Source organism: Filicampus tigris, chromosome 6, assembly GCF_054856515.1.
Source record: "Filicampus tigris isolate MCC_2025a chromosome 6, RoL_Ftig_1.0, whole genome shotgun sequence".
In the NCBI taxonomy this organism is placed as follows: domain Eukaryota; kingdom Metazoa; phylum Chordata; class Actinopteri; order Syngnathiformes; family Syngnathidae; genus Filicampus; species Filicampus tigris.
Window position 1 is genome coordinate 2,218,611 of NC_141222.1, and position 25,735 is coordinate 2,244,345.

Here is a 25,735-nt window from a genome sequence, read left to right on the forward strand (position 1 = left end):
ATTCTCCTCCTAAAATAATGTTGCGTTAGTGTGCAATAATTATTTTATTGCGAAATAACACAATAAAAACTGAAAACGTATTGCGTTATAACGCAAAGGTTTTGCAATATAACGCAATATTAACGGAATCTTAAATAGTCTTGTGATTCGTCCTTGCTAAACGTTATCTTGGGCGACACTATACAGTTGTAAACAATTCAATCCACTCACGATACTCCCAGCTGCTAAGTGGATGTGAATAGGAAATTAGCCAGCTAATGAGCTTTAAATAATGTTTATGAACTGGGAAACCTCTCCCATTAACATCTCTCCCACAGCGTCATGCAGAGTCCCCCCTTTATTTTTCAGAGGGAAGAACTGATGGAATTTAAGGACGGAAGCACTTTAAAAGGATGAGGACGGATAGGGTTGGAGGACAATTATTTTTATGAATAAGGACAGACGGACAATGACGGAAGGGTGCCCAGGATGGAAGATGGACCGGAAAAACAGGTTTAAGTGCCCATCTCTACTTAAGCACCCAGGGAGCAGTTTGAGGTATCTGTGTCTTGCTCAAGGACACCATCCAGGTGTCCGGGGGATGTTTGGTTGGATGATCTTCAACAGGGGGTCGCCAAAGTGGAAGGCGATGATCTGAACAACTTTCCACCCAAAAGGTATGACAGCAGCCATGGCAAACCAAAGTCAGGGTGGTTTCAGATGTACTTCAATTACTATTGCAATTCTTCAAGGTGGTCTAACTTTATTTCCCCATGCTTTTCTTTTGCAAAGTAGATTTGTAATCTAGGGTTGCTGGGATGAGGCATCTTACTTGCAGTTGCTATTTTTGGCTTGTCTCGGGAATCGTCACAGAGAGTCACTCACATGAACTACTTGGTGAAGTTTTCACACCATATGCCCACCCTGACTCAACCTAACTATTTATCTGGGCTTGGGACCGGGGTAGGTTATACCTGTAGAAGCATCAAAGCCAATGGCAGCAACATGTACCCCAACACCAGCAGTGCACTTACTTTTGCTTATTACTGTATTTAATTATGCATGCTTCCTTTACTATGTGGCCTATTCTAATTTTTCCTGTAAAGTGAGGCAATACAGATAAAAAATGAACTTACATAACTAAATTTAAAAACAAGCAAATTATATGCAAGCGGCTAAGCAAGATGCAATTGAATCAATCCAACTATCTTTCACAGTATTGTGTGCTCTGCAGAGAGTACTTGTTGTGGGGTTTGAGTCATGGGGATCTTTTCAGGGCAGCAAAAGGACACATAAAAGGATTTCAAATTGACAAATGTGTGCTGTATGCTGGGATAGCTTTATGTAGCGGACTACCCATTCACTGTGTTAGTGCAAACTAATGACAGCAGACAACCAGAGATTGCTGGGATAATAGAGTGTAAAATGAGTGTGACCACAGTGAGCGGCAAGCATAACTAATATGGGAGCCTCTTAAAGGTAATGGTGCTTCAAATCTCTTTTCTGAAACCTGCATTTTAGGAATTATTCACACTAGATGTCTTTATTAATCGGGGCAACACAAGAATGTCGGAGCTGCCACCATTGTTTTGTGTGTGTATTTGGATGTGACCATAACTAACAGTCATAGCTATGTCCCACTTAACAAAGCAAAAGAACTGTAGAAAATAAATGGAATGTACTTAGATTCAACCTATTTTAAACTGCAGTTTCTGTGAAGCAAGATTGATAGGATGAACAAAAACATTTAATTTTTTGTTGTTGTTTTTTTTACAAATGCAACAAAGAACATGATGATTTGTTTTTTGGGGCTTGTTCTCCTTCAAAATGAAAAATGTGAAACTCACACAGAACTATATAAATGCAAGCAAAACATTTTGAGGCAAACAGCAACACTTTCGTGACAGTGTTGATTTTGTGTTCTTTTTATGCAACTTTTTTACTACGGCCATTGTGGAGGGTGCAATTCATAGTGCTTTTTCAATTCAACTCAACTTTATTTATAGAGCGCTTTAAAACACAACTACACAAGCATAGAAAGGGCTGTATATAAAATAAAAAAAATCGGACGTAAAAACATAGACAGTTTAAACAATAAATTTAAAACATGATAACTGAAAAATTCAATAAAACACCAAAACAATGCCAAAACTCATGCTGAGTCAAAAGCAGAAGAATACAAATGTGTCTTAAGATGGGGTTTAAAAATAGACAGAGATGGGGGTTGCCTAACATTTAACGGAAGGTCATTCCAAAGGGAGATCCCCTCTGAGCCTAAACATAATCACTTGGCTTGACTAGGATGGCTCTGGCGCTAATGACTACATTAGCCGGTGCCAATTGTGTTGTAGGAGAGCTGCCGGTGAGATCGTTATCTCCATGTCACTGTGCTGCGGCTCCAACGGTTCATCAAAATACCTTGCAGTCCGTGGTGCTAAAAAAGATTGGGCGCTGGACTGCTGTCCTACAGATGTGTGCTACGATAGCTAGTTGATTACACGGTCCCATACTGCATGCCAGGGGTGGGCAATCAATTTTTCGAACGGGCCTTGCAACTCAATTGTGTTAATTATAAATTACATAATTTTCATTTTTATGAAACAGTTAATTATTATTGTTGTAATAATGTCATTGTTTAGCTCTGTTATGTTGTTTTAATCAGAGCTGGGCATCGCCAAATCGCCACCGCGTTCCCGTCTACATATTTAAATGATGCACGTGGTCCCCGTCAGTCCAAGACAGTCAAATGCCGTCGAGAACAGACTTAACCTGTACCACATCACACGCAGGTGCCGCACTCCTGACACGCAGACAAGTATGGAAAAAACCCATCCATTATCGATACCGCTTATCCTCACAAGGGTCGCGGGCGTGCTGGAGCCTATCCCAGCTGTCTTCGGGCAGTAGGCGGGGGACACCCTGAACTGGTTGCCAGCCAATCGCAGGGCACACAGAGACAAACATCGGCACTCACAATCACACCTAGGGGCAATTTAGAGAGTCCAATCAATTTACCATGCACGTTTTTGGAATGTGGGAGGAAACCGGAGTACCCGCAGAAAACCCACGCAGGCACAGGGAGAACATGCAAACTCCACACAGGGAGGCCGGAGCCGGGATGGAACCCACGACCTCTGAACTGTGAGGCGGACGTGCTAACCAGTTGCGGTCCCACAGACGCAATGACTTGTGCCCCAAATTGTTTTTTCTTTCACCGATCACCACGCTGTGCGTGTGTGTCAGTTGTTTTTGTTGGATATTTTTTGTTTGTCTGGCGGCACGAGTGACGTGAAGATTACGTTCTCGACGCCGTTTGGCTGTCGCCGACGAGGGACAGACTGGTCTAAATAGATTTAAATATGCAGACGGGATCTCGGTGGCGGTTTGGCGATGCCCAGCTCTGGTTATAATTAGTAAATAAAAAGTGAAAACATAAGAACGTTTATTCAGTTATATTTAAATGACGAATTAACACATACAGTATTAATTATAAACCTTGCCAGGATGTGCCGCAAGTCTTTAAGTTCATCCATGAGGTGGGTGGTTCGGGAAAAAAATGAGCACCAATCGACAACCTCTGGTGCTCATTTGAGGACTACGCCAAAATTTGTATGAGCACCCCTGATAATGGCTTCCTTCACAGGGCTGTTATGACATGTACATTTATAATCGCCTAATCTTATTACGGATACACAAATTGATGGAGAACTAGTTTTAACCATTTAAAACTATTCATTTTATTTAAGGGGGACTGGTAACAAAAATGCTTGCAATTGTCAATTTTATTGCATGAAAAGACAATTTGCAATTTTGGTATTTTATCAGGAAACATGAATTTGGTGTGTATGATTTGCTTTCGCGGGCGACATCTGGAATGTTTTGGGAAATATATGTATAATAAGCAATTGAGTGGAATGGCCTACAGTATATGGAAAAGTCCAATTGCTTTGGATCTTTCTTTCGAACAGCGCATACTGCGCTATTCTTCGTATCTATACTCAAAATCTGGTTCTATGCAGTGCAGGCTGTGTGTTTCAAAATTCCTACATGACACACTTCCAGGTTTTTCTGGAATGAACCCAGTTTGAACGTTCTCAAAACTAAACTCTGAACTTTTTATTACTAAAATAAATCCAAACCTGAGACATAGTCCCAATGGTATAAACATTCTCCAGATCATACAGGAACAAAGCCAAAATGCTGGAGGTTGTAAAGATCATAGAGACCGATATTCTCCCCTCAATCAATCGCCAACCACATTTTTCTCCCAGGGAATGATCAAAAAGGGGGAGAGCGATGGGAAAAACTTAGAGTTGACTATAAATCAGTTGGTGAAATAAAGGTCAAAGTTAACATTATCTACACATTGTGATGAACTCAAGCAGTGCATGACGCATTGCATAATTACTGAAAATACATTCCTGAAAATAAAATAGAAATACAAATACTATTCCTCATACACGCAGCGTTCTGAAATGCTTGCTGGGCTATGTTGCAGTACTTGACAATTAAAACATAATTGCTTTGAGTTGTTCAGTTTTAGTCACAAAACTAAACTGTTAATTTTAATAAAACATTGTGTGCATGATGCATTTTTATTATAAACTTCTACTGCCTGTTCATACAACAGGCCTTTATTCGTCTTGGAATCGGACGAGGCAACGCCTGGCCACATATTGACCAATTTATCCTCTAATAAATGGTGGGCAAGGAGGGGCCCTGACCGCCACAGACCAGGGTCACAGTCTGTGCATAGACATGCTGGTACACTGGCAGCTGTGCCCGGTGAAGTAACAGATTGCCTCAGCCCACGTGGCAAAGCTATATATAATGAAAAGTCTTGATGTGCTCTGAACTAGCCACATTGCTTTGCCATTAGTTAAATCCCAGTCACATGATTTATGAGGTTGTTAACCTGCATCTTCATCATCATCATATTATTGCTTATTTTTTGACCTTTTGTAAGAGGAGTTTTTGTGTTTTTTGGCAAAATGGTTAGCTGTGTTCCACTTGTTGACGATATAGTGCTGTCAAACGTTTAAAATTTTGTAACTAATTAATCGTGAAATTGTCCAACAAACTACAGTTTCTTACAAAGCCTGGAACCGATATTTATTTGAGTCAAATCTTAGACTTAATATGTAAAAAAAATCACAAGTATGTTTTGATTCAAAGACTTCTAATATCTTTTTTGATCCTTGAATACGATTCTTTTCCTGTAATATATAACAGTTGAATGATACACCAAAGACGTAAAACTAATATGGTATTTGAATTTTGCTTTGTAAAGTGCGCAAATTATTTTGGATTTCTCCAACCAGCCATCGAGCAGAGCCGCACCGGACAATCTCAGCGGTCCACATTGGTAAAAATGTCTGCTCTTGTCGTTCTGAATCCAAGCGGCGCTTGAGCAACAAGTCGCCCTCAAGAACAAATAAATATACCTGTCAGAACAACACCAATGTAAATGATTGTGTGTGTGGGGGGGGGGGGGGGGGGGGGTTGCGTGTGTGTGCGTGGGCGTGGGCGTGTCTGTGTGTGTGTCGTTGTGCGTGCGCGTGTGTGTGTGTGTAAGTTTGAAAAGGCCAAGGAGCTGTTTGTGTGAGTTGAATCAATTGCTTTTTTTTTCAATTGAAGAGGAAGTCAACCCAAACATTTTTTTCAAGAATATATGTTTCATGCAGGCCCCCTAATTGAAACAAGGCATTCAGATGATATGAAATATGTAGCAACAATGGTAAAGCCGCACACTTTTCAGCATGTTTTGACAACAGTAAGTCATTGGTTCTTATGAACCAGGGTTTGGAGTCTCAGGGGTTTAGTGGGGCTCAAGACACGCACATGTTGTCTGTGTGTATGTGTGTCCCCACTCAACTCTTCAGAACAACAATGCACTTTGTTGTTGTTGTTATTATATTTATATTAAATTATTTGGACTTTATTGCATTCCTTAAATACCAGTTGTACTACCAAATATTTTGAATGGTATTTAATAGGGGTGTAACGGTACGCTAAATCACATTTCGGTTCCGTTCGGTTTCTTAGAAATTTCGCTTCTGTATATTTTTGGTATATGTTTATTTTGAAAAGATGACAAGTAAATGGTACATTTAAAAAAAAAAAAGAAATAAGTTGTCATTACAGTACATATATACACTTTTTGTGATTAAAAAAATACATACAATAATAGTTACAACTATTGCTAACTGTATTAGAACTATCTTTATAATGAACCACAGTAACTTTAAAGTCTTTATGAAATTATTTACACTTTTTAGGCATTGAAATCTGTGAATCTTCAACAGCACATTGTAACGAATTGGGTTATCTGTGTTGTGGTCGGATTTATGTTTTGCTGAGTTGTGATGTTTCCGAGGTTCATGAATGCATCGTACGGCTAGCGAGAGAAGCAGTAGAGAACGAAAAACAGAGCTGTTGTACTTTGTTTTTGGCTAGAAATACTGCTTGCTTCCTCATCTAAGAAACATTCAAAGTCGGATGATGTCGTTTTAAGTGCTATTATGTTCGACGTGCTAGCTACAGCATAGCCGCCGATCTCATGTAGCAATGTCGGCACACAACTTTGGGACTTATACACGGAGCTTTCCCCATCGGCGATTTTAACAGGAACGCTAGAATGTTCCCAAACAGGGGACTAGTGTACGGGGGACTTTCGAGCTCTGGCTTGTTTGCGTATGACAGTATAATGCTATTTATCCATGCATTTCTGATTTATCACGGCTTCTGGCGTCCTGGTTCCGCTTTAGTGCCGCCGCCCTCTGCTGCGTGCAACGGTCAATAGCGCCCGTGCTTAAACCCGCGCTAATAAATGGACCGAACCGAACGCAAGTGGACCGAACCAAACATGCCATACCGAAACATATTAATACACCCACGTGTCCCGTTACACCCCTAGTATTTAATATATTTTACTCATTGTGTGGTGTTCTCCAAGGGTTGATTAGGACTTCTGCTTATCAATCTGATACTTTAACAGTTTTCTTATTGATACTTTTTTTGGTTTACTTATTGATCCTTTTTTTGGTTTAGAAAAACACCAAAACAAATATTGGGATTAACATGGCTTTTTAAATTAATTGTTTTAAAAATAAATTGTCTTGCAACTATGATGACATGAAAGTCAAATAAATAAAAACAATTGACAGAAAAAGAAATAGTTTGAACAAATCACTATTGTAGTGTTAAACATGACATTACATGACTTGGTCTAAAATAGTATCGAGCAACAAAGTGCATGCAGTTGGGCTGCAAAAAGCACTTCCGTGAGGTGAGATGTACATTTTCCAAGTGTGTGTTAGGCTTACTTGTCTTTCCCCTTAGCGTTTTAATGATTGATTGCACTCATGGCAAACGTGCATTGTCACCATCAACCTTTGAGATATGTAACCACACTTCTGACCATTTCAATCTCTCCACCATGATTGTCAATCACGAGGAGCACCATCAGCGGTGGTGAGCCTAATGAGACATTCGTGCATGAGCTACTTATTTATATCATCCACTGAAAACTTGTGCCATCACCTGATGGCAGAAAGTACTGAATTTGGCAAAATAAAAGATGAAACCAGCAACATCCCTCTGTCCCACTCCAGGAATGACCACTCAAACCAAAAATAACCAAATGTTTACATTTGTGCATTGAGTACAAATCAATTAGTCATGCCAAGAAAGTTAAATTCTCTGATGCTACGTAGTGTAGCTACAGAGCTAACCCAATGTGAGGTCCGCCACCTTACACTGCGTAGGTGTACATTAGTAAAACCTCGCTCCTCGGAGCATTCTGAGCTGCTGACTCGGCAGCCCGGGCTCGCAAGCCAGTGAAGCCCGAATAAGTGAGGCTCGGAGAGTAGAGTCGCCGCCACTGTTACACCAATACAGAATCCACACATCAAAATAACAGCAAATAAACTGTAAGGCTGTATGACACAATGGACCTTTTTGTATAGTGCTACGTGTCATATCATATTATGATGGCACAGCACTGCACAGGAAGGAGTCACAGGTGCCTCTCGTGCATGACGCTGCAGTGGCGAGAGATGGCTCAACTCTGATTGTGACGAACATATTCATTTTATTGCTAGTTAAAAATCAAATCAGAGAGATAGAAGGGGTAAAATTAATGTTCATATAGATGAAATAAACTGAAATTTCAGTAATTTCTCCAAGACTGTGAAGGGTGGGGCTTGTCGATACTCCAATTTTTAAAAATTCAGCATCGGAGCCAATTTAGTTCCGGGGCTCAGTGCCCATTGGTAGTGTTCTCTATAGAATAGATGTTTTTACAGCTGCGATTGTCTCCAGCATGCCAACAATCCTAGTAAGAATAAGTGATTCAGAGAATGAATGAATGAATGAATGAATGAATGGAGAAATGATAACAGAAAACTGCCATTTCGTTCATGTACCGATAATTCTTTATAAAGTTACTTATATCGGGATATAAAATGTTGTCTAGATCACATAGTTTTAACTGCAATCTGTGTTTGAACCAAATATAATTTACCTTGTTTCCAGAGGCACATTGCTACCCAGCACCCAGCTGTCTTGCAGCGGGACGCTCTCTGGTGGTGTGGTCTGCAGCTCGGCAGGTGATTGGCCAGCCACAGGGGCCGGGATTCCAGTGGAAGGAGTTAGTGTAGAATTCAGAGATTGGCCAGCGTGATGTGCAGAGCCCAGCGACTGGTTGAGAGCTGTTACTGAGGGCTGCTGACGATATGGCGGTGCCACAGGAGGCAGAGTAGAGCTGCAGTGATTGGATGCTTGCTCTGTAAATATTAGAAATAAAGCATGACTACAGGGATGTGCCCGAGTTTTAATGCGCAGTCAAATTTCATCATGAATCATCATTTCATTTCAAACAAAATAGAGACAGGCATTCACAAGTCGACATGAAAAATAAAAAGGTCCCCGAGAAGAAATGTATCAAAAACCTCTTATTTTACTTACATACCGTATTTTCCGGATTATAATCCGCAACTTTTTTTGTAGGTTTTGAACCATGCGTGTTATATAAAGGTGTGGCTATTCTGTGGGTTTTTCTTCCACCGCTAAGGGCGATCTAACCGGAATTACAATACAATACAATTGTCATTAACAGGATGTGACTGCAGGTGGATGAGTTCAACAGGCAAGGGCGCTATGCACTAGGTTATGAATTAGGTGGTATGCGGAAGTAGACAAACTGGAGTGGCAGCAGGCAGTGAAATGAAGATAAGTACTTTAGGAAAGAATCTCAGGCCCATAGATGTACATTTACAGTTCAAAATCGTTCTGTAAATGCAGTAAATATCATGTATATATATATATATATATATATATATTGTGCTCACCCTGATGTTGCTGTAATTGTAATTTGTGCATTTGTTTTATCATTATTATCAAAAATGTTGCAGCTATAATGTATGAACGAGAATGGCAGTTGACTACGTTCACTCACTGAATCGTTGGTGAACGGGAAATGGCAGCATGTTCGCTCACTGACTTGTTTGTTCACGAAGGACCGAAGGAATCAGTGACATAACTTGGAAGTTATGTCACTGATTCCTTCGTGAACGCCAATAGTGTGGCAGTAGGTTCATAAAATCCCTCCTCCATCTGACGCCGGCTGCTGATTGGTTGTTTGCAAAGATTCACTACATGCGCGTGGCTGAGCTCAAATGAAAAGAAAAAAGAACGAATCACTCTGTTCTGTACTTGTTCTTTGCTTGAATATAGATAGATTAAAAAAAAGAACAAATCACTTGAGGAAGGGATCCATTCACTCACATTCACTGAAAATGTTCGTTCTTTTTGAACGAATCATTCGATTACGACCCAACGCTATTTTGAATCTAATTTAAGACGCACATGAGGCACAATTTTGGCTAGACTAGCCTTGAGAACATGACGCCAAATGCTAGTGTGGCTCATTATTTTCCTATGTAAAAAATTTGCTAAATTATGACTTGGTTTCAACTTTTCAAAGCTGTTTTTCTCCACGGATCTGTTTGTCTTACCAGGGTGGTTGAGAAAATGAATGGCAATGCTGGTATATGACTTCCATAAAGAGCATCATGTCTCCATTTTTCAATCCTGCTGTTATTTATTATCATTGAAAAAAAGCAAAGAAAAATAGAGGGCACGTGGAAGCAAATGCATGCACACACAAACACCTGTTCTTGATGGGTGTTTCAACAATACACATGGGAGGATTCTATCCTCAACATTATAGAATACTATCAATCACTGTTAGTGAGTACTTGGAATGTCACTTTGTGAGGATAAGCGGATTGGATAATGGATGGATGGATGGATGGATAATAAGTCACTTTTTTTTTCAGTTTGGCAGGTCCTACAATTTAAACTCAGGTGTGACTTGTATATTGCATATTAAAATTAGAGATTACCCAACATCCCTGTTCCCTAATTGTGTCTTAATAACTCATCTGGCCAGAAGGACGCGGTCATCACTAGAGAACCTTTGAACGACTCATAGCAACCTTGATTATATGTTTCATTTTGCCACCAATTGTGATTGGACGATTTCCGTGGGAAAGTATGGCATCGGCATATTTTGATCAATGCCTTTCATAGACGATCACAAAAACGGATCACCCACAGCTCTTGCTTCGCAGCCCGCATGTTTGTGCATTTTCAATTTGAAATAATGTCCTGTATTTGTATCACAAAAGGATGGAAATTTTGACAGAATGCTTTTTAAAATCTGATTCATCAACTAATCGAAAAAATAATAATTAAAAGATTAATCCATCCATCCAGCATCCGGGCAGTAGGCGGGGTACACCCTGAATTGGTTGCCAGCCAATCACAGGGCACACAAAGACAAACAAACATTCACACTCTCAATAATACCTAGGGACAATTTAAGATGTTACATTAACCTACCATGCATGTTTTTGGAATGCGGGAGGAAACCATAGTATCTGGAGAAAACCCCCGCAAGGCACCGGGACAACATGCAAACCCCACACAAGAAGGCCGGAGCACTGTGAGGCGGATGTGCTAACCACCAAGTCACCCTGACAGATTAATCCATTATTGAATTAATCATTTGTGTGCAGTTATAACATTGAAAAATGTGGCGCTAATTCATGTGATTGGTACAGACATATCTCACTTATGGATGATTGACTGCAGAATCGGCAGCAGAAAAGTCAGATCAGAAAATCCTTACCATCTATCTATCCATCCATCCATCCATCCATCCATCTTCCTGCCTGCCTGTCTGTCTGTCTACTGTATCTGTAAAAAAAACGATTTGAATAGGAAAATCGGTTCTGATTTAAAAGATGTGAGTGCATGGGTTCACAAACTGATGAAATCAATATACAGTACTGTAGCTTGAATTGGTCAAAAAATGATCAAAAGTATTATATCAGTATAAATGGTTTGATGTTGCTGATGATTTGTTTGAACTGGGGCTGCACGATATTGGAAAAACATGCGATATGCAAAAAGGAAAAATTACTGCGATATTTAACATGTACCTAAAGAAATTACACTTTTATTGTTTAATGAATGAAATAATATTTTTTTCATGTGGCAAAATAAGCAAGCTGAATGTGTTCTTAGCTAATGAATTGTAGTTCCCCTATATAATGTCCAACTATTAGGTGGCGATGCACATCTTTGTTTGCATCTGACTGGTCAAATTTAGATAAAGGCATATAATTCACTAAGAAAATTATTGCATGTCTTTGCGATATGCATATTGCATAGGCCATTATCGCGATAGATACTTTTTTGGGATGGATGGATGGATGATTGGATATTGTGCAGCCCTAGTTTGAATTTAATTTATTTGAAAGGTTTTGGGTTTGGAGCACTTTTAGAAGTTGTTAAAAAACATGACAAAGCTACAGACAATTAATATTGCAAAATGATAGTCTACTTTCAACAACAAACTCATTCCATCATTACCCTCTCAAAATGAGTCGTACCATACTGAATTAAATGATCTCAGTGAATCGAACCGAATCGAATTGTTCCACTTTAAATTAAATTGTATCGCACCCCCAGGTATCAAGATATGTATTGAATTGTTTTCTATTGGAGAGATGTGCAACCCTATTATCTACCTGTCTAGCTGTGCATCTACTGTATCTACTAGTTAATTATTAACATAGTCCTTTGTGTATGTATTTACAGTATACACACACACATGGTAACAAAACAACCTGAAAGAAAGGAGTAATGTAGTTCTTGTATAATATTATCATGTTCCAATCCTTCCTCTAGCAGTCACTCTAAGGCTAGGTTCACATCGCAGGCAAATGCGACCCAGATTGGATTTTTTTGCCCATATGTGACATGTATCTGATTTTTTTATGACAGTCTGAACGGCTCAATTCCAATTTTTTTCAAATGCGTCCTGGGTCGCTTTCATATGTGGTCCTAGATCGGATTCTTTTCCAATGCGTTCGCGGTCTGAACTGCCAGGTATATATATCCGACATTGACGTCATCCGGAGCCCAAAATGTGCTCCGCGCAGGCAGAGGGAAAGTGCTGGCAGCAAGGGATCAAATCAGCAAAGTTGTTTGGAGTAAGACTATTGACTTTATATTTTACTTTACTTTAATCCACCTTGAAATATGAAGCATAAAGTGGACATTTATGGCCATCGTAGTAATTCAGCCACAGCTCAGATAGATTCATTTTTTACGCACGGTTAAGATGTGACACCATCGTTAGTGATCCTCCATGAAATGAGATATTAAAGCCTCGCCTCATAATTTCCCCCAAATTCTGTATTTATTTCTACCTGCTACCTAATCACCATGGACCACATGTACTTCCGCAAACACAACGTCGGGTGTGACGGCGTCTGTGTTCATACAGCAGACAAGACCGAGGTCGCATTTATAATGTTTTTTTATTATGCTCATAAAATACAGGAGGCTCGAAACATGCATGCACACACCATTTTACTATTAAACATTTTGTAGCATTTAAAGTGTATCCTGGTAAGTGTCCAATGATGAGGAGTAAAAACATGCTAACAATGTAAGCTAATTCCCAATCAGTCACATTCTCACAGTAATAAGAGAAAATTTAAGTGGGAAATATGCCCCCTCCAAGATGCCATCATGCTTTTTTAATAATGCATGTGGTCGCGAGGCTCCGTGGGTTGGGTTGCCAAATAAGGTCCTTATCCCTCTAGTATGAAGGCTCTTAACGTGTGTTTAGCCATTTTTTTTCCCTGGAAGAACAAAACCTGGCACTCTTGAGAAAAATACAAACTGTTGTTCAAAAACCATTCACAGGTGCCACGATTAGCGCGTTCGGAAAAACGTTCATCAGGCAGAAAAACACAACGTTTAGTTCACGTTTGGCCAAAAGATGAAGGAATTGCGGAACTTTCATTCATTGAACTCGTTCAGGTACAAGACAGTCTGATGATAATAGAGTATTGAATCAGACCAAAACCTTTTCAATCAGCCAATAGTTCCTCTTGTTATGTTCTTGACTGTTTGATTTTAGATTTATGCTGATTGAAATGAAATGAACTGAACATAATAAACCTTTGTCAGTTACAAATGTGGATAAAATGTCCCCTTTTCTTGAACGTTCTAACAAGTTAATTCTCAAAGCCCATGACTGACAGCGGCGCGCGAAAATACTATATTTGATTAGTGTTTTTGATGGGGAGAGACACAAAATTAGGGATGGACCGATTATCGGCCGGGCCGATTATCGGGGCCAATATTTGGCTTTTTGGCGATTATCTGCATTTCTTTTTTCATTTTAAGGCCGATAAATTAAAAACTGCTTTATTAGCGTGCTTCTCTCTCTCTGTTTGCTTCACGACTGGCCCTGCCTCCATAGGCAGATTGGCCCGCCCAAATCACCATCTGATTGTTCCTTGTGCAGTGCGTAACAGCCAATCAGCGTAAAGCTGCGTGCTTGCCTCTCGCTATAATCGTAGTTTAAATGGACTAACAATATGTTGGTAGTTGGTCGGATTATTCCTCTGCTTGATCCTTCTATACGCACCAAGTATTGAATTTTCTAGATGTTTTCCCTGTTCACACTGCGCGTTTTGATCTCCTTGCTTTGATGCCTTCTTCGCCATTATAAGGATTTGTCTTTTGGTTGTAAAAATATTTTTGCTTGCACTTGTTTTGGAATTGGATTTATCTTGGCTTTTTATGACAAGCACCCTTCATTCGAGTTTTTGTTCACGCAAAATTGGGTTTTTGTTCTTGTCTTGGCATGACAAGCAAGTTGAGTATTTTCATCCTTGCCTCTTGCAAGTATCTTTTTGTTAACCTCGTTTTCCAGTTTTTTTTTTTTTCCATTACCTACGCTCTTATTTGGACTTTGTCGGTTAGGGTTTTTGTACAATTGCCAATAAATTGTTTGTTACAATCTGAGTTTCCTGTTTGAGTCCTGCCTGATTTTGGATAAATCATGAATCCTGTAATGTTTCCATACCGTTAGATGTGAATCAGGATTTCACAGCCGTTTCACAGTATGTTAGCACCCCCTACTGGGGAACGTTCAAGACGACAGTCAGTTAACAACAGACCTGTTACATGTAAGCATGTATGTAAGCTAGTTAAGAGGATTGCCATCCGATGTCCGGTCACTGATGTTATTGAAAGCAACAAACATCACATTGGTGACGAGGATTAACCTGATTAATCTTAAAAAGACAAGAACAGTAAAGAAAAACGAAGGAAAAGCACTCGACGAACGGACGAAGCGAGGTGCTATGTTAAACTAAACTAAGCTAACCTAAGAGGACACGAGCTAACTCCCGAAGCACCGCCGACATGTCGCTTTCCAGTACCGTCGCTCTTTCTCCTTTTGATACCGAAAGTGATCCCAGTTCTGTCTGGACTAAATGGCTACAAAGGTTCTAAAACTACACCACAGCCATGAACATTAATGGAGATGCTAGCCTAAAAGCATTGATGTTACACCTAGCAGGCGAACATGTGCACGATATCTACAACACTATGGCGGCAGAGACAGACAAGTACGCAGATACTAAGCACAAGCTTACGGGGTGTTTTCCACCCAAGAAGAATGTACAATATCAAGTGTACGTATTCAGAAAATCAGTGCAACAACCAGGAGAAGACTTGGACAACTACCACACCAGGCTACGCATGCTAGCAAAGAATTGTGAATTTGCTAACACGGATGCACAAATAAAAGATCAGCTAATACAAAGCTGCACATCATCCAAGCTACGCAGGAAAGCGTTGAGAGTACCAGACATAACATTACATGGACTTCTAGACCATGGGAGAACTCTTGAGCTGTCTGAAATGCAAGCTACAGGCATAGAACAAGGCACGGCTGCCACAGTAAATACATTACATCGACGAACTCAATACAAACCCTCAGATGGAAACAAATACACAAAGAGAGGCCAACGCAACAATCAATGCAGAAGCTGTGGAGGCAAATATCCGCATGAAGAAGACTGCCCAGCCAAAGGCTAAACATGCAGAACGTGTGGGAAGCACAACCATTTTGCAAAACAATAGCGTTTGACACTGAAATGTAGGGCTGGGCCGATAATTCGATATCGATATGTATCGCGATTGACACGTGATCGATACCAATAGAAAATGCCTTCGATAAAACTTTCAATAGAAAAAAGAAAAACAAACCCGATTGCAGCATGGTGCGTGATGTAGGCAGCGCTTCTGCATCCAAACATGAAGAAGAAGCGTTTAAACCAAAGAAGAAGCAGCTTTTAAACCAACAAGGAAGAAGCATTGAAACCAACAAGAAGCTGTTAACGCAACGGAGCATGCTCACGGGCCCGGCGCCCGTGCGCTACGCTCGCGGGCCCGGTGGCCCTGCACTACGCTCGCGGGCTCGGCGTCAGTGCGCTACTAACCACCAATCCACCGGGAAGGATTGAGAGATGGGGACTTCAACCATACAACTTCAGAGTGGAGTACAGAAAAGGGACTGAAAACCCAGCAGACTTCATCTCTCGTCATCCCTTGATCATACAGAGTGAAGTCAACACACGAGCAGCAAAAGTAGCTGAGGACTATGTGAACTTCTTTCACACCATGCTATACCCAAAGCATTGAGTCTTACAGTGAAGAGACATTAAAAGACCCAATCCTTCAAAAGTGGATTTGAAGCCATGAACGACTTCACGACTTGCCCTGCCTCAATAGGCAGATTAGCCCGCCCAAAACACTGCCTTGTGGAATAAGTGTTAATCCACTAATTTTTAGCCATCTCTGGGGGCGGCCATTTTGTCTTCTGTCGACTGAAAATGACATCACAACTGCTCACAACGACCAATCACGGCTCAGATTCAGAAAACAGGTCAGCATTTTGCTGCTTGAATTATATTCCACAAACGCAAAATTAATCAGAATGCCGTGTTTGAACTAGTGGGCCTGCTGGGAACATATTCTTGAAAAAAATATGTTTGGGTTGACTTCCGCTTTAAGCCATCAAGTTAGCAGTTGTGGGGCTGACTGAGTGCTGGCCTGTGGCTTTATTAAACAATGCCATGAAAAACTGCTAATTAAAGGGGTACACACACTATTATGGCAGAAATGTACAACCATTTGATAAAAGTGTGTATTCAAGGTAGCTTCACAACATTGGGAACTTGTAAACACATCACGCCGTTCTGCACATGAATTGTTTTTGTTCGAGTATTATGTTTGAAAGATTGAGAAAAGCCAAAATGGAAATCCCAATTTCAATTTCGATTAATCATCTTGGTCAGTGTTGCGGGTGAACTTGAGAAGGTACCCTTCAAACCTGAAACACCTGGAGCTGATTTAATTTGAAAATTTTAATTGGTAAGCAGTCTGAGCTAAATGATGTGTAAAGAATGGAGCACCAGCACAATAGGAGATTGTCACACAAGACAGCAACACACCTTTGATTATGGAATGCTGACACGGGGAGGCATTACGCCAGCCTCATTTGACCGAGTCTAAACATCTATAGCACTTTGGTGGATACTCCCCCAATGGTGTTCTTTCTTTCTTCTCACTGAAATAACTTTTTTTTAATGCTTGTATGTGAATTGCTTTGCTACACATCTTATCTCAAAGTACCAAATCTGAATGCATGTTACAGAATAAGAGTCACAGAGTTAGTCAAAGAAAAAAAAAAGCAAATTAACTGGAGGATGTAATTTATCTTGAATATGCGTGTGGATGCCAAATGAAATGTGCAATTTGTGGAATTAATTTAATTGTTGAAATGTAGACTAAAATACTTGAAGTTGAATGGTTGGAACCAGTCAAGAAATGTGGAAGGAGAAGGTAAATATCTCTTTACTGGGGAATTTTATTGCAGGAACATGATATATAGTAGACTGTCCACAGATATGATCGGTTTTATCAGATCGGCCGATATTTTGCGTCTTATGCAAATTTTGTGATTGTTTTATTTCACCGATTGGATTATTTCCCAAATCAATAATGTCATTGAACAGATCTGTGAATGATGGCATCACTGCCGCAATGTTTCCCACATGTACTACTATTTACTTGTGGTGAGAAGCCACAAATGAATTTTGGCCAGCACTAATAGATTTGGGAACCTGTCAATATGTAACGATGTATTAACTTGCTTTTGCTGTGCGGAGATGCCCCTCTGCTACTTGTGTGTATCTTCTAATTGATACCCCCACTTTTCTTCTGGTGTGTGACTGAAAATACAGTATGTACCTCAAATGACTGAAGCAGGGCTGGGCCGATAATTCGATAAACGATAAAACGTTGGATCGAAAAAAAAAAAGAAAACAAACCCGATCGCAACATGGTGCGTGATGTAGGCAAAGCGCTTCCGCCTCCAAACATGAAGAAGAAGTGTTTAAACCAACGAGGAAAAAGCATTTAAACCAACAAGAAGAAGCTGTTAGCTCAATAGAGCATGCTCGTGGGCCTGGCAGCCGTGCGCTATGCTCGCGGGCCCGGCGGCCGTGCGCTATGCTCGCGGGCCCGGCGGCCGTGCATTGGATGAACATTGAATGAAGGCTAATATACAGTATGTGTCAACAACTGCTTTGGGATAGACCTACCGTATTTTCCGGAATATATAAGTCGCTCCGCAGTACAAGTCGCACCAGCCATAAAATGCAAGATAAAGTGGAAAACAACATATATAAGTCGCACTGGAGTATAAGTCGCATTTTGGGAGGAAATTGTACGGTTACATGTAGCATACAAGAAAGTTATGGTAGGATAACTTTAAACTCACCAAAACGATTGTAGATCGCTTAAATAAGTCTTTTATTCATCCCCGACCATGTAGAATGTTTCCAAGTCTCCAAAAGTATTTATGTATTTGTTTGTAATTATGTCTTCCTCCCCTCTCTGCTGAGTGTCCTCCTCCTTACGTGTGTGGCTGCATGATGCAATACCCCAGCCAGAGGTTTGTGGTTCGTTCTTATTCAACCATCGTCTGTAAGTAACTTAGACAATTGTGTGTACCGGTAATGACCATGCAACATTTATATAGGAGCTGAATTGTGGCTGATTGTACTGTGTTGTTGACTTAACATAATAATCGCCCTCGCTAATGGTAATAGCGTTTGCTAATCGTTAGCATGTCTGCCTATTTGTGGTTTATTCTTGTTCAACCATCGTCTGAAACTAACTTAGACAATTGTGTGTAATGACATTTATATACGAGCTGAATTGTGGCTGATTGTACTGTGTTGTTGACTGAACATAATAATCACCATCGCTATTGCTAATCGCGATTGCTAATCGTTAGCATAGGCTCATCTTGTTCATGTCTATGAAAATACAAGTGTATGTAATGCATAGATTGATAGTATTTTCTGTTTCTTGTGCAGTTTCACAATATAAACAGGCAACTTCGCTGCACACCTGGAGTCAGTGGAGTTTGTTTGTGAATGTTTAGCTGTTTGGATAAGCTGCCTTCCTCGACTAGCAAGGACTGTTAGTTTAACAAAACATTAGACTTTAACCGTTTGAATTATTCATGCATTTTAATAGCTTTTAGGATGTATCTTATGTTTCTTTATGTTGGTTACAATAACATGTGAAATGATATAGAAGTAATTGTCATGGCTTGTTAGTGCTGACTTGTATTTATGATGTTTTGTCCCTCTGCAGGCGCTTTAGGGCTAAAGTGCCTGCAGAGTGAGGCAAAACAAAAGTCACAAGTCAGCACTAACAATCCATGACAGTAATGTGTTAATAATTTCACACTTAAGTCGCTCCAGAGTATAAGTCGCACCCCCAACAATGAAAAAACGTGCGACTTATAGTCCGGAAAATACGGTAATGCAAATAAACATTTACAATGCACTGATGGAGGACAAACTGCACATTGCACTACATAAGGATGTACAAAAAACAGTTAACTGTTGTTTAAAGAAAAGGTTTAAAACAAAATTAATCATGATCAATATGGACTGATATGAAATGCAGTTTTTCAAACATTTCTCAGCCCTTCTAAGCACATTATCTATAAAACAGAATTTATTTACTGTATTTTCCGGACTATAAGCCGCAACTTTTTCCCTAGATTTTGAGCCATGCGGCTTATTGCCCAGTGCGGCTTTTCTGTGGATTTTTCTTCCACCGCTCAGGGCGCTCCAACCGGAATGACAGTACAATACAATACATTTCCCTTTAACTGGATGTGACTGCAGGTGGAGGAGTTCAACAGGCGAGGGCGCCATAGACTAGGTTATTGCATTAGGTGCTGTAATGCTTTGATTTTATGTTTTTCCTAGAGGTCCCTGAAGTGCACATAAATGCGATTGGCTGATGTTACGTCTGTTCTGTTGTTTTGATGTGAAATGCTATTGTTGATTTAGCACGTTGTGTGTTAGATTGGCAGACTTTATTAACATAAAAGAAGACAGGTGCATATGTAGAATGTAGTAGAACAATAGATGGTGGAGTCTGGTGGACATTAGCTGACAAACTGAAGCGGCAGTCGGCAGTGAAATCAAGATAAGTACTGTTTATTTTCTCATTGTTCTTTTCTGTTTTAATCAGCAACGTTGCTGCAGTGTTAAAAGGCACTGTTAGGAAAGAATCCGCTCAGGTACATACATGTACATTTACAGTTCATCATCTTTCTGTAAATGCAGTAAATATGGAAGTCTTCAACATTGATAGGTGCGGCTTATATAGGGGTGCAGCTTATTTAAGTTTTTTTCCAAAATGTTCTAAAAATGGAGTGGGTGCGGCTTATATAACAGTGCGGCTTATAGCCCGGAAAATACGGTAGCCTTTATATCGACCAGTTTATTTCACTCTTTCATAGTTACAGTGACCGCTTATTAAAGGTTAAGTATTATGTTAAAATAAAATAACCTAAATGTATTTTTCTTCGGATCATTATATTCAATAGTTTAAAAAAAGAAAAAAATATCTATATATATCGATACACCAATATGAAACACTTATATCGTTGTATACTTTTCAGTCATATCGCCCAGCCCTAGACTGAAGTAACAAAAGTATCGATATTTAAGTTTGAGAGTCTATCTTAGTGGTATCAGGGGCATCAATATTTCAGATGGTAACAATCACCAAGCCAGTCCAGCAGGCGTAATGGCTCTCTAGTGACAGCACACTTCTGCTCTACGTTTGTTGTATTTGTGTGTATTTTCACACGGAAACACCACTCCATGTTGGGCAAAGCCGACATACAGTTGTAAGGATCTTCAGAGTGCTGCAAAAAGACCAACGCTGCAGCGCCAGACCAAAGCAATTTTATTTTTCTCCCAAGGAAAGTATAGAGAGTAAAATTCCATTAACTCAATTGTCCACAATAACATAATTTTAAAGTTTTGTGAAATATATATATATATATATATATATATATATATATATATATATATATATATATATATATATATATATATATATATATATAACGTAAATGCACAGTAATAGCCTTAATTATACAGAGTATATGATTAAAAATGATGACGAGAAGACAAAAAAAGTTTAACGGCTGATTTTAAAAAAACTATGTAGTAAGTAGAAATTTGAAAGTACAGATGTTTCAGCACAGCTGATGGATAATCGAACAAGGAGAAGAGAAAGCATACAAAAAAACAGCAAGTGGCACAAGAAGTCAATTAAAAGTTTCCCGAGAGCAACAGCAATGGTCAAGCAAATTTTGAGAAGATGAAAAAGGCGCATAGCCGACAGAGCGAGAGCAAGAAGAGTAATGCAGAGAGAAATGGAATGATAGAAAGATTGGGAAGAAAAGGAGAAGATGAGCAGGAGAGGAGATCCAGGAAAAAGAACACTTGTACAGAGTGGAAGAGGTCAGTCTAAGAGTTAAGACTTGTGGGTTGTGAAGCGTGAAAACTCATTCCACCTCTGGTTCTTTCCAAAGGCAGAGGCTATCTTTACTGTTCATGTAGGTGGAATGCACCACTTTTGGATTGATGACCGCAAAGAATAGGGGGGAAAAAAGGAAATAAAAAAAGGGCATGAGAGAGTAGTGATTTTTAATTTAGGACATCTATATGAAGGAATGCTTTGTAGGAACACAAGGAGAGGACAATAGATTTCAAAAGTTTGACATTTTCAGAAATGCTGAAGAAATGGAGAAATAGTGGTCGAGCCGTTAGCTAGCATGCCCGCCTCACAGTAAGGAAGTTCACACTTCGAATCCGGGCTCCGGCCTTCCTGTTTGGTGTTTGCATATTCTCCCAGTGCCTGTGTGGGTTAACGCTGGCTACTCTGGATTTCTTTCCACATTCACAAAACTTTGCATGTTAGGTTAATTGAATTCTCTAAATTGTCTTGAAATGTGAATTTGACTGGTTGTTTGTCCTTGTTATTGGCTGATAACCAGTCCAGGTATGTACCCTGACTCTCGCCCAAAGTCAGCTGGACTACTCACCCACAAAGCTACGCAGTTAGGATCTATAAAATGGATGGATGAAGGATCTATAAAATGGATGGATGAATGCTGACTACAAAGGGATTAGTGGGAGAATATCAAATGCTGATTTACACATTGTTGAATCGAGATTTTCAAATATGTGAGAAAAAAGAGAGCTAAAGCTACAGAAGTGGAATGTTCTTTTCATCTCATAACATTACCTGACATAATTTCTGACCAAGAGCCCTTCCATTTGTTCTAATCAAACTAGTTCCTTTCACCCCTTAGTGTGATTCAATTGGACAGGTACAAACAGCAAAATAACTCTAGTGCAGACCAGATCCACTGGTCTGAGACCTTCTTCGAGCGGTGGTCTTGTTATGGTTCCAAATGCACTCTACCATGGATTGCATGTTGCGTCAAAACCAGCCAAGCTGGCTTCGCTACCCTAAACATCACTGGAGCTGGTTCCCCTTTTGTATTGTATGATGCAGCGTGTGCGCAGTTGCGCAACAACATTAGCATCAGCAGCTAACAGGATGAGGCAAGGTGTGATTTAAACCTGTAAATTCCCATCATCCTCGAACTGTATTAGGATGATGTATGCGTGTCATGTAAACTGATCAAGCAATTAACAGACATATCTTGGGTTTTGCATGTTGAAATTTCCACTCAAAGGTAAGTTGTTTGGATGTCAATTTCTTCATTTTATAATCAACTATCTGTAAACCCCAATTCCAATGAAGTTGGGGTGTTGTGTAAAACAAAAACAGAGGCAATGATTTGAAAATTCTTTTCAATCTATATTCAACTGAATACGCTACAAAGACAAGATATGTAATGTTCAAAATGATAAACATGATTACATTTTCTTTTGCAAATATTCTACCGATTTGAATGCGATGACTGCAACATGTTCCAAAAAAGCTTGCTCAGGGGCCACAAAAGACTGTGAAAGTTGAGTAATGCTAAAAAAAAAACACCTTCTTGGGGAACATTCCACAGGTGAACAGGTTAATTCGAAAAACAGGTTATGATTGGGTCTAATAGGAACATCCCCCGCAAGGCTCAGTTGTTCACAAGCAAGGATGGGATGAGGTTCACCACTTGGAAGAACTGCGTGAGTAAACAGTCCAACAGTGTAATTGCAAGGAATTTAGGGATTTCATCATCTAAGGTCCATAATATCGCCCAAAAATGTTGAGACTCTGAAAAATCTCTGCACATAAGGCTCAAAACCAAGATTTAATGGCTGTGACCAAGCTACCTGCATTAAAAACAGTCATCATTGCGATACGGATATTGCCACGTGGGTACAGAAACACTTCATAAAACCAATGTCAGTTAACAAAGTCGGTCGCTACATTTCCAAATTCAAATGCAAATCCAAAAGTTAAATCTCTACCATGCAAAGTGAAGGTCATACAGTATATCAACAACATCCAGAAACACCACTGGCTTCACTGGACCCAAACTCATTTGAGATGGACTGACATGTAAAAGAAAAAAAAAAGAAAAGTACAGTGGTCTGATGAGTCCATGTATTAAATTGTTTTAGGAAATCATGAGCATCATGTCCTCCAGGCCAAAGAGGGAAAGTACCATCCTGATTGTTATCAGCGCAAAGTTAAAAAGCAAGCCTTCTCAAAACAACTGTTCCTCTACTCCTCTGTAACGCTAACTTTGCCATGAATGGACTTTCCTCTTTCTTTACTCTGTCTTCATACCTCCATTTTCCCATACCCTCTCTGACACTCTTCACATATCTGACCTCCTCTATTACTTTCCAGTCCGTTCCTACATGCACTCCTTTATTGGAGGCAGCTGCATCCCTTTCAAAGGCTCTAATCAGTGTTTCACATTTTTCTCTGCTTATTGAAGCACCAGTGCACTGACCTCGCATACGCCCCCCCTTCCCACTGCATCTCTCACTCTCTCACCCTTGTTCTTTTTTTCATTTTCTCCTGCCAAGTCAGCTTTTGGTGCCTCATCTTGAAGAAGACCCTCCACCCCCCAGCTTTTTTCTCTTACTCTGGCAAAGTGGTTAGAATGGAGGACCATGCTCATTTTAGTGGGTTGTATCTAATTTTGGTCATCAGTCAGCAGGTAACCTATCCCTGAAATGTTACGTGCCTCACTGAGTTCAATCAATTACAAGCCATCACATTTTTTTATTTTTTTATTTGTCATTCAAAACATTAACGGTGGAACATGCAGCTATGTTTGAGTGTGTGGTAATCAAGTAAAGGATCTTGGTAACACATCTCCATCAATGTGTACATTTACTGCGGCCAGTGACTCCCAGAACAGAAATTACCACCACAAATATATTCCTTTTATGTACTATATAAAACTGGCAGCAGTAGATGTAGGAAGTGTGTCGTCTGCATAGCCGAAAGGTTGTGGATTTGAATCTATTCTCTCTGTGTTGAGTTTTCTCTCACATTCCAAAAACATGCATATAAGGTCAATTAAAGTCACGCAATAGCCAATAAGTGTGATTGTTTGTTTATATGTACCCTGTGATTGACTTCCGACAAGTCCAAGATAAGTGCTTGAAAATGGATGGATGGTAGAACGGAGATGGGAGTTGTAACTTGTAATGTGACAATGTTGGCAAGGAAAAAAGCAATTGGGTAGGCTGCCTACCTACGGAGCCCCTAAAGTGAGATGGGGAAAAAAAAACTTTGTGCTCCCTCGCAATTTTCGCATTCCCTTGCAAAGTTGTGTGTTCTCTCATAATCATTGCGAGATAATGCAACGTTTTTTTTTTTTTTTTTTTGTTTTTTGTTTTTTTGCAAGGGACTGCATTTTCCAAAGTGAGTGTTTGTGTACTTCTACTTTCGCTACTGTAACCTCTAATATGTGTCTTTTTTGCGAAACTGCACTTCGTCATAGACAGAATCATGGAGGAGGGCTTTGAATTGTTATTGAGGTAAAAAATGTTGCTCATGTGGACATTGTGTGCATAAAAAGAGAATGCTGCATCTTCACTGCTTTTGTTTACTAGCAAGATTACCCTGAAATACATAAATGCGCGTTAAAAAATATTTGTCACCTTGCAAAAAAATGTGTTTTATCGCAATCATTGCGGTTAGTTTTTCTTTTTTTCTTCGACATCGCCCTTGGGGGGATCCATACCCACCAGCAAAAGATGGCCAAGATAGTCTCCAGCACTCCCGCCACCTGAGTGTGGGAAGGTAAGTGGTTCAGAAAATGTATGGATGAACATTAGGATATGACTTTGTTTTATTTACCGGCACTTCCTTGTTCGTGACTCAGAGGGCTTCTTTGATTGGCTACATTCACGTCACAGTTTGCGGCGTCAACTAGCTCAGGAGACCTCGGCTTCCTCTCCACACACCAAGATTGTTGCTTATAAATATTGAATAGGTTCATTATTTAAGAATATCAGTCTTGACTGGTTCTGAAACCTATTACTGGGACAAATCCATTCTTAACACACCTCACACATGAGGATAATCTTATAAAACAATCTTATGAAACTAGACTAGAATTTTGGTTACGAATAAATCCCAGAGGTGGGCATTTTACTAAACTTTGCTGGTCCATCAATCGTCATCAATCAGCGACCATGGTACCCGTCTGTGATTCGTCAGTTTGTCATTTTTTGTGACTAACTCATTGTAGTTGTCTGTCCGCCAGAAGTCTCTTGGCCGGTTCCCCAAAAAGACGTCAGAAACACACGCATCCACCAGTGATGCACTAACGGTCTTCAGTGACGGACTGACGGAACGTCACTGACGGAGGCGGTTAGTGATGATTACACTGACGGATGAAAACCCACTTCCGTCATTCGTCAGTTTGTCTATTTTAAAATGTGTCCCGTCATTCATCAGTCATCAGCAAAACGGGCATCCGTCAGTGACGGACCGGTCCCTC

At 39.9% G+C, this 25,735-nt stretch overlaps 1 protein-coding gene across 7 annotated transcripts in view; it reads right to left on the reverse strand.

Annotated features, from left to right (window-relative positions):
- The window catches only part of tenm3 (teneurin transmembrane protein 3), a 390,360-nt gene that overhangs the window by 163,729 nt on the left and 200,896 nt on the right, over positions 1 to 25,735 (reverse strand). For all 7 annotated transcript variants that reach the window (XM_086034264.1, XM_086034268.1, XM_086034265.1 and 4 more), the window contains one exon: positions 8,504 to 8,765. In XM_086034264.1, coding sequence (XP_085890390.1) covers positions 8,504 to 8,765 — 262 coding nt within the window. The remainder of the gene's footprint in view (positions 1 to 8,503; positions 8,766 to 25,735) is intronic.